Source organism: Gymnoscopelus braueri, assembly GCF_963280865.1.
Source record: "Gymnoscopelus braueri genome assembly, chromosome: 7".
NCBI classification, from domain to species: Eukaryota; Metazoa; Chordata; class Actinopteri; order Myctophiformes; family Myctophidae; genus Gymnoscopelus; species Gymnoscopelus braueri.
This window is the reverse complement of record NC_137608.1, coordinates 49,567,839-49,578,650: the sequence shown is the minus strand read 5'-3', so window position 1 is coordinate 49,578,650 and position 10,812 is coordinate 49,567,839. Positions and strand designations below refer to the sequence as shown.

The window sequence follows — 10,812 nt, the reverse complement described above, 5'->3', positions numbered from 1 at the left end:
TTTAGTTATTTTCAGAAAGAGAAAGAAAAGAAGACGGGGGAGGGGGGCAAGGAGAGAATGAAAGATGAACTAGGTCTCCGCCAGGTCAGGTACGTTATTGTGGCCTCCTGGTGGCGCTATAATAGGCCAATGTGAAAAGGGTGCCATTTATTCTTAGGTCGTTCACGGCAATCGGACACTGCATTCATGATTTGAGGCATTTTGTTCCAAAAAATTGTTTTGCTAAATTAGACCTGCTGGTGGCGCTATAACAGGCCAATGTGAAAAAGGTTGGAATTTCTGTCTTGGCCTAGTGGGAATGTGTTTGTGAAATTTCACGGAAATCGCAAGCTGCGTTCATGATTTGAGGCATTTTGTTCAAAACGGACCAATCCTGCAAATTTTGGAAGCGAACCTTAGCCAATGAGGATGGAATATGTGAAATCGGACAGATCCGTGTTGATCACATGACTATAGAGATACTGTGTACCGATTTGCATGACGTTTGGATAAAATCTGTAGGAGTAATGTAAAGAAAATGGGCTTTGCACAATTCAGCCTCCAGGTGGCGCTATAACAGGCCCATGTGAAAAATTTGAGGCAGAGGTTCTGAATTGGAATCCAGGGAGTGTGTGCGCACAGTTTCGCAGCGACCGGGCCAACGGTGCCAGAGATTAGCTGCTAACACACGGACAGGACACACGGACGGACGGACGGACGGACGGAGGGAGGGTAAAACATACTCTCTCACCATGCCTTTCGGCCTGGCGGAGACAATTAAACAAAGATATTTACATACAGTATGTACATGAGGTTAGACATAAGGTGCATAAGGTACAGTATGTACATTAGGAGACATGAGGCTCATAGACATAAGGTGCATAAGGTACAGCATGTACATGAGGTTAGACATAAGGTGCATAAGTTACAGTATGTTCATGAGGAGACATAAGGTGCATAAGGTACAGCATGTACATGAGGAGACATAAGGTGCATAAACAGCAGCTATATACTGTTCATGATATGTGCAATAATCCACACTGTCGTCTTCTTGGAAACAGATGATGTAACATCATATCTTTAATCTGATTGGCTGATTCTTCTGAACTAGAGAACGAGTCCTCCTTCATTCTCTTTCAGACTCCAGAACTTCTCTTTCAGTAAACATCTGTTTATTCTCATCTGTTTATTCTGATCTGTTTATTCTCATCTGTTAAATTCAGTTCAGTTTTGACCAGTGATGATGAAGATTACAGCCACCCTCCTCATCCTCTCCTCTGTACTTCATGTCAAAGCGATCCCAGGAAGTAAGTACATTATATTTGTTATTATATAATATATACATGTATATCTACTGTTATTATATAAAACCAAATATGAATAATGCACATAAGCACATAAGCACCTCTTAAGCACACACACGCACACACACACACACACACACACACACACACACACACACACACACACACACACGCACACACACACACACACACACACACACACACACACACACACACACACACACACACACACACACACACACACACACACACACACACACACACACACACACACACACACACACACACACTCCTTTTACTACCTGTATACAGTATTGGATCTTGAATGTTGGTCCAATACAAACATTAAAACAGATGTTAGGAACTGTTGTTGTGACATCATGAAATAAATCATTCTGTATGAATTACTTTCATAATAAACGTTTGACAGGAAGCTACTTTTAATATCCAACCTTTCACTTCATATAAGAACAAAACATGCAGTGGTGTAAAGTAACTAATTACATTTACTAAAGTACTGTACTCAAGTACAATTTTGAGGTACTTGTACTTTTATCTTTACTGGAGTATTTCCAATTTCCAGTACTTTTACTTCTTCTCCACTACATCTCACAGGCAAATATTGTACTTTTACTCCACTACAATTATTTGAAAACTTTAGTTACTACTGTAGTTACTTTAGATCTGCTATTTTCAAACATTTTTGTACTTTTACTTTTGGTATTTTAAGTACATTTTGATACCTATACCTTTGTACCTATACCTTTGTATTTTTTTAAATTCCAGACAGTAACAGAGTACTTCTAAATTGCAGTATTGATACTTTTACTTAAGTAAAATATTTGAATACTTTTTCCACCACTGCAAACATGATTGTTTAACATGATGATTATGTGTTATTGTCACTGTGAAGAAGTTTGTTGTTGAATTTAATTTCATCTTTGTTTTATTTCCAGTGTTCCATGAGGACATTCAAGTCCTTGGCTGTTCAGACACAGTTAAAGACCCATATAAAGAGTGGATGTTTGCACTGGATGGTGAAGTGATGATGTACGCAGACTTCAACAAAGGGAAGGTGGTGGAGCCTCAGCCTCCGTTTGTAGATCATATGACCTACGGTGCAGGAACTTATGGAACAGCTTTGAATCACCAGGCGCTCTGCAAACACAACCTGGACACCGTTCGCACTGCCTTGAAGAAACCACCAGTGAAAGGTACATGAATACTATGAACACAATAGTTATTAACTAAAACGGTTGAATATATTTAACATGAATGAAAATGTTTAAACTTGTATATTAAGCATTTATGGTGAAATATTTTCTAAATAATATGTATTTCTAGTAAACATGAATATGTGCTCAAGGAGTACAGCCTGAGCTGTAGGTGAGGTGTAGATGGAACAACTATGTAGATGCAGTGGTGTGTTCTACCGTGTTACACTATACACGTAGTATACTGTAAAGATTTTCTTTTTGAAGTGTATACCATCCAAAAAGCGTCTGAGGAAGCGTATCCAGTGTTGATTTGGTGAATCTATCTCTGGTGGGACACTATTTTAAAGACGTCATGCGCACGTGGTTTAAAACCTACACTACAGGTCACACAATGGACAATTGATATGCATCTAGGCTCATTCCTATGTTAATTCACCTGGTGTGACACCCGGCAGTCGGCAGCCTTTGTTGAGGTGTGAACTTAAGGGTCGTTTTAATCGATGCATGTGCGTGTGCGTGCTCCTGCTCAAAAGACTGGTTGGACGGCGTGTTACCGCGGCCCATGACCAATGACCACTGAGCGTATCTGATACACTTTCATTTTCAATTAAAAGACATATGAATCATGTCAAAATCCAAGATAATACGATTATACAACAGTTACCATCAAAATGTTCCTGTGATTCATGAATTAAATTACAGAGGTGAGTAACTAAGTACATGTACTCAAGTACTGTACTTATTTACAATTTTGAGGCATTTGTACTTTACTTGAGTATTTCCAATTTCCAATACTTTTACTTCTACTCCACTACATCTCAGAGGCAAATATTGTACTTTACTCCACTACAAGTATTTGAAACCTTTATTGTCTCCGCCAGGCCGAAAGGTATGGCGAGAGAGTATGTTTTCGCCCCTGTCCGTCCGTCCGTCCGTCCGTCCGTGTGTCCGTCCGTCCGTCCGTGTGTCCGTCCGTCCGTCCGTGTGTCCTGTCTGTGTGTTAGCACCAAATCTCCGGCACCGTTGGCCCAGTCGCTGCGAAACTGTGCACACACACTCCCTGGACACTTCACATGGGCCTGTTATAGCGCCACCAGGAGGCCGATTTGTGCAAAACCCATTTTTTCCCATTACTCCTACAGTTTTTAACCAAACCTCATGCAAATCGGTACACAGTATCTCTATAGTCATGTGATCAACACGGATCTGTCCGATTTCCCATATTCCATCCTCATTGTCTAAGGTTACCATCCAAAGTTTGCAGGATTGGTCCGTTTTGAACAAACTGCCTCAAATCATGAACGCAGCTTGCCATTTCCATAAAATTGCACACGCACATTCCCACTAGGCCGAGGAAGAAATGGCACTTAAAACTTTTCACATCAGCCTCATGGTGGCGCTATAACAGGCCGATTTGCATTTTTAACTATAACTGCACCGATCTGCGTGAAACTTTGCACGCCTACTCCCTAGAGGCCAACAAAAAACATCTGCACTGCATTTTTTACATCTGCTTTTTACAGCGCCACCAGGAGGCCGACTTATGTCAAATACATTTTTGGATATTAATCCTTCAGATTTTATCCAAACATCACGCAAATCGGTACACAGCATCTCTATAGTCATGTGATCAAGACGCATCTGTCCGATATTTCATATTCCATCCTGATTGGCTAAGGTTGACTTCCAAAGTTTGCAGGATTGGTCCGTTTTGAACAAAATGTCTCAAATCATGAACGCGGCGTGCGATTTCCGTGAAAATTTGCACGTACATTCCCACTAGGCCGAGGAAGAAATGCCACCCTTTTCACATTGGCCTATTATAGCGCCACCAGGAGGCCACAATAACTTACCTCACCTGGCGGAGACCTGTGCTCCGAGGAGCACTTTTTCTAGGTTACTAGTTACTTTGTAGATTTTGATTAATATTACAAAACATACACATACAGTACAGCCATATAGGCCATTTGAAAATAACTGATCACGATTTGATGCATTGTGAGCTTGTAGATCTGCTATTTTCAAAAGATTTGTATACATTTCAAAACTTGAAATGGGACATTTTGTATAATGAGTACTTTTACTTTTGGTACTTTAAGTACATTTTGATGCAAATACTTTTGTGCTTTTACTCAAGTACATTTTGAATTACGGACTTTTAATTGTAACAGAGTATTTCTCTATATTGTAGATCTGCTATCGGCTGGGGGTGGGCGTGGCTTATCACCTTGGGGGGTTGGTTTGAATCTCTGGGTATGGCCTATCACCTTGTGTAATCATATTTGAACTCGGGACCTCCCAAAATAATCATATTTTTGTGTGCTTGTAGATCGGTTATTGTCACAACGTTTGCCTCTCTCTCTTATTCATTTGACAATTTGGCCAATTTGCTATTAAAAAGGTCTTAAGACATTAAATTGTCACTTTATAAATGTGCAGATATCCTGTATCCATTTATACTGCAAGTTGGTTTGTTTACTGTTGAGTGAGAAAACAATGTTACCTATTAAGCTAATCATCTGGGGACCCCAAAAAAAGTTAAGACCCCCCAGAAGTCAATGCACTCATTCAATTATTTGAATTGAATGATGATTTATTTGATACATTTGGGGGTTATATCAAATATTGCAATTTAAATTCAAAAGCAACAGTCTAGTGTTTTCGTTTAGGATTGCAGGCTTTAATTACAGTATAAATAATGACTTGTATTTGTTTAATATAACTCAGCTGATTGTTATAATGATTGACCTGGTATCCTATAGTTTCTTTGAGGCTCTACATTGTTCTCTCTACTCTCTACTTATGTGACTATTTACCTTGTTTGCTGACTAGAGTCAGTGGTGGGAAAAGTACTCAAATGTTTTACTTAAGTAAAAGTATCAATACTGCAATCTAGAAGTACTCTGTTACAAGTAAAAGTCCGGAATTCAAAATGTACTTGAGTAAAAGTGCAAAAGTATTGGCATCAAAATTGACTTAAAGTACCAAAAGTAAAAGTACTAAAATGTTTGAAAATAGCAGATCTACAAGCTCGTAGCGCGGCACTCGGTGCCGCGCTATGAGCTTGTTGACAGACAGACAGACAGACAGACAGACAGACAGACAGACAGACAGACAGACAGAGTCCTTGTTTACTCAGCCGCCCTAGACAACTGGACACATAGAGAAACCAAACTTAACTGGTAGCTCTATCACATTGTATTTAAGATATTCAATATATATTCAAAACATTTTAATGCCAGATTTCATATCCTGAACCTATTTTAGACTTTATGTAGTGACATATTTGGCCGATACGGGGCAGTTAGCCTAGTGTTGATATGATACAGATGATAATAAAACTGAACATTAATGACATTTTTAATTGTCTATTTCCAGATGGATATGTGTTCTATGAGGCTCACCGCTGTGTGTTTAACTCCAGTGAGCTGAAGGACATACAGTACATACAGTCATGGAATTTCGATGGTGATGAGCTGCTCAGGTGGGACAGTAGAGTAGATCAGTATGTTGGATACACTGAGTTTGGTGTGAAGAACGCAGAGCGCTTCAATACAGATCCTGGAGCACTGGCTGGGATGAGAGCAAACCGAGAGGCACTCTGCAAACTCACCATTGAGATCGACTACTCCTCTGTTCTGAACAAGAGAGGTGAGCTGATCTCAGAGCAGCACTCAACACTCATCACCTCATAAACTATAACATGAAATCACATGATTCTATTCAGAGATGATTAATGGTGTTAATATTGATCTGATAATGATTATAAAACATTACTTAATCTGCTGACAAACATTTCAGATCCTCTTAAACACTTAAAGGAGTAGTTCACCCCAAAAATGACTTATTTTCTATCAATTACACCCCATGAAGCCTTGAATTCATGGAGATTTGTTTAGTTTTTGTCTCATTCCTGAGACAATAATTTGATTACCGGTGGAAAGATGCTGATGTATCCGCTACCGTAGAGACCGCCGGTCATCAAATTATTGTCTCAGGAATGAGACAAAAACTAAATAACTTCATGAATTCAATGCTTCATGGAGTGTAATTGATAGGAGTCATTTTTGGGGTGAACTACTCCTTTAAGCCTGATTTATACTCTATCCTAACACGCTGTCACGCAGTGGAAATAGCAGATCTACAATCTCACAACATGTGGTGTCACCATCGTACACGGAGTATAAATGAAACATATAGATCTATTTCTGAGTGTTTTCACCCTCATATAATGACCTGCCTAAAACAGAGACACCAGGATTAATGTTTTTAAATTAACTTTAAAAAGAACCATGCAGGCTAAAACACACCTCTATACACTTCATTTCACCACCTGATTTTATATTTTAATTATTGTCTTTACTAGTTTGTTTTGTATGTTTTTAATCACTTTAGTAATATTTTACAGGATTATGTTTATTTATATATTGTTTTGTTTGTTTCTACTCTAGTTCATTTGAACTATTTTCATTAAATGATATTTAATGGTTTATTGTTGTTTATATAAAGCACTGTGTAACTGTGAATTATTCAATATGTTTAAATTAAATTGTGTAAATGAATTCTACTTTGTAGAAAACTGTAGACTATTGTAGAATCTACAGTAGGGCTACTCTATGAAATGTTATTCTTTGGTGCCATTTGGTGGCCAAACACTGACACTTACTTTGATATGCTACAGTACCGTGCCTATATAAATCACCAACATAGACCCTGAAATTGATTATTGATAAGGCCATGTTATTGCCTAATGTGTCCAGTTCCACATATAAAACATTTTACCATTCAATTAATCTTTGAAAAGTTAAAAAATAAATGACAACACACCAGGGTATAAATTGTTGTGATTGAGTCACTCCAGTAGCAACACATGTTCCCCATAGATTTTGCATAAGCCTGCAAGGTCATCAAGGCTAGGTCTAGTGCTACAGTCTTCAGATTATGGTGGTAGATTGGGAGTGAGTCTGCAGCTCTAACTGCAATGGGGAGTTTGTTCCACCGTTTAGGAGCCAGAAGGGAGAAGAGTTTAAGACGTGTGGAGCGTTGACCAGGGTGTTTTAGAGAAGGGAGTAGAGTCTAGGATGTGTGGAGCATTTTCCAGGGTCTTTTAGAGAAGATTCAGAGTGAGCGGGAAGGGGTTGTAGGGTTGGATCAGGCTTGAAGATATGGTGGTGTCATACCTTTGGTTGCTTTGTAGACCAACATCAGTGTTTTGTACTCAGTGAGGGCAGCACGCACGAGGGAGCCAATGGAGGGAGAGGAGAACAGGGGAGAGCCGGGAAACGTTAACATTTTGGCTGGTTGAAGACCAAGTGTGTTGCGGCTTTCTGGATCATTTGGATCTTATTTGGATGATATACAATTATTAATGATAATGACATGTTCCTATGACTGGTATATTATAATAATAATAATAATCATCATATTTTTTTAGGAGTGGAGCCAAAAGTGAGACTGAAGTCAGAGACTCCCCCTCGTCGTGGTGAACACACTCACATGCTGAGGTGCAGCAGCTACGACTTCTATCCTAAAGTGATCCTGGTGACCTGGTGGAGAGGTCAAGAACCTTTGACCTCCGGTCTCTCCTCTACCGATGAGCTGTCTGATGGAGACTGGTACTACCAGTACCACTCCTACCTGGAGTACACACCCAGGTACACACCTAACAGACACCTATAGAAATACACACCTAATAGACACCTATACATATATTCTTAAAAATAAAACAAATGGCCCATTAATTGGTAGGCTAATATTGACACACACACACACACACACACACACACACACACACACACACACACACACACACACACACACACACACACACACACACACACACACACACACACACACACACACACACACACACACACACACACACACACCTCACGAGTTTATCACCAGTCCACTCCAGACACAACCACTCAGCAAGCTCGTCGTCGTGCACGCATGACGAACGCACACAGAGACCGGCGCGCAAGTGTGCTATACATGAATACACACACAGGAATACGCTATAACGTATCCCGTTACTAAGTTTCTTCTGCCTCTTGCCTTCCTATTTTTTTCTGCAATGGGGAGGGAATAGTGGAATACACAATAAACACTAAAGCGGAGGAGAGCCCAGCGGGGCATTCACGCTCCTACACAAAAATAGTCAAACAAAATATTAACAAAGATCAACGGATCAATGTGTCGAATCGCGGCACATTTCAGCGTGTAGATCGGCTACTACTACTGTGTGTGTGTGTGTGTGACACTTGATATTAGCCTACCAATTAATGGGCCATTTGTTTTACAGATCAGGAGAGAAGATCACATGCATGGTGGAACATCCCAGCCTGACCGCGCCTATCAAGATGGACTGGGGTCAGTTACTATAAACTAGTGTAATCTACTGTCTAAATAGCAGATATAAGCCTTGGGCTGTGCATGAGCATGGCATTGTTAAAGAACTTTACCACTTTTTTTGTGGATATGAAGTCATTGCTGATGGTCAGTTGAAAGAAATATAGTTCATTCATTCATTCCACAACCAGATACAGTTGAAACTCCAGAGACTACGTCACTGGGTGGTGGATTAGACTAGGCTTCTAAAAAGAGAGCAATAGGCCTCATGCAGGAAACAATTTAAGAACACATTTCTTCTTGTTCTTATCCTTTTTTTTTCTTATTTTGTTATTGTGGGGGATTCAGTAATATTTTCTTACTTTGCTCTTCTCTTAGGTAAGAGCATATTTTAAGAGTGGTCAAGAGCGCTCTTATACTGACTGAGATAAGAGTCCACATATTGTTTGTCCAATTCTAGAAAGCAGGCATTTTACATTTGAGAAATATATAAAATGCATGAATATCAAGCTCCTAGTGCCGCACTCTGAGCTTGTATATCTGCTATTTTTGAAAAATATTTGTATATATTTTTAAAGTGAAAATTTTTAACTGTCAAATATCTCTCAACATAATGTATGTCTTAATTGTTCTGAAAAAAACTAGACTTTTCAAAAATAGCAGATCTACAAGCTCATAGCGCGGCACCGAGTGCCGCGCTATGAGCTTGTATATGCTATGTTTTTTTTTTATCGTGAACATTAAGTGCAAATCTTTGAATACATATATTTTTTAAAGCGAACATTTGTAATTGTCAAACGTCTCTCAACAGTCTTAATTTTTCGGAAAGAAACTATTATTGCTATATCGGTGGTGCTCAAACTTTTTCTTGTCAAGGACCCCAAAAATTGTATGTTTTTGGCCGCTAATCCCCATCAAAATATGTTGTTCCAGGGACCCCCCAGAAGCAAATATTTGAGTAAAAAATGTTGTTTAAAATGTTTTTATAAATTGTATTCACAGATTTGCACAAAAGTTCAAGATTAAAAAAAAAAAATAACAGATCTACAAGCTCGTAGCGCGGCACTGTTATAGCGCCACCAGGAGGCCGATTTGTGCAAAACCCTTTTTTTTTTACATTACTCCTACAGATTTTATCCAAACGTCATGCAAATCGGTACACGGTATCTCTATAGTCATGTGATCAACACAAATATGTCAGATTTCCCATATTCCATCCTCATTCCCTATGGTTGGCTTCCAAAGTTTGCAGGATTGGTCCGTTTTGAACAAAAAGCCTCAAACTATGCACGCAGCTTGCGATTTCCGTGAATTTTCACATGCACATTCCCACTAGGCCGAGGAAGAAATGCCACCCTTTTCACATTGGCCTGTTATAGCGCCACCAGCAGGTCTAATTTAGCAAAACACATTTTTGGAACAAAATGCCTCAAATCATGAATGCAGTGTCTGATTGCCATGAAAGACCTAAGAATAAATGGCACCCTTTTCACATTGGCCTATTATAGCGCCACCAGGAGGCCACAATAACGTACCTGACCTGGCGGAGACCTGTGCTCCAAGGAGCACTTTTTCTAGTTGTTTATTGTGTTTGGTTGTTGTAGCTTATTGTCAGATGACTCCATGTCAGAGTCTGTGAAGAACAAGGTGTTTTAATCTACTGATATGATATGATATGATATGATATGATATGATATGATATTTGTATTGTCAGATGACTCCATGCCAGAGTCAGTGAAGAACAAGGTGGCCATGGGAGCATCAGGTCTGGTTCTGGGTCTGGTCTTGTTCCTGTCTGGATTCATCTACTTCCAGTGGAAGAAACGAGGTGATTAGCATGTTTAATTAACATGTTTATTTACAACCCTAATGTTGCTGTGTTATTGTGTTCACATTTATGCATTTTATGGAGAAATACACACAATACAGTACATATGATGATGTGTCTGGTTTAACTGTCT

General features: G+C 39.3%; 1 protein-coding gene across 1 annotated transcript in view; it reads left to right on the top strand.

Annotated features, from left to right (window-relative positions):
- LOC308089103 (H-2 class II histocompatibility antigen, E-S beta chain-like) overlaps nucleotides 1-10,687 on the top strand; it is a gene marked incomplete at its 3' end in the record, with an annotated part of 11,638 nt that extends 951 nt beyond the window's left edge. Inside the window, exons 2-7 of the mRNA XM_080433674.1 lie at nucleotides 1,203-1,286; nucleotides 2,240-2,497; nucleotides 5,879-6,151; nucleotides 7,935-8,154; nucleotides 8,805-8,872; nucleotides 10,566-10,687. Coding sequence (XP_080289800.1) covers nucleotides 1,220-1,286; nucleotides 2,240-2,497; nucleotides 5,879-6,151; nucleotides 7,935-8,154; nucleotides 8,805-8,872; nucleotides 10,566-10,687 — 1,008 coding nt within the window. The 5' untranslated portion in view covers nucleotides 1,203-1,219. The remainder of the gene's footprint in view (nucleotides 1-1,202; nucleotides 1,287-2,239; nucleotides 2,498-5,878; nucleotides 6,152-7,934; nucleotides 8,155-8,804; nucleotides 8,873-10,565) is intronic.
- Nucleotides 10,688-10,812: the final 125 nt, after the last annotated feature.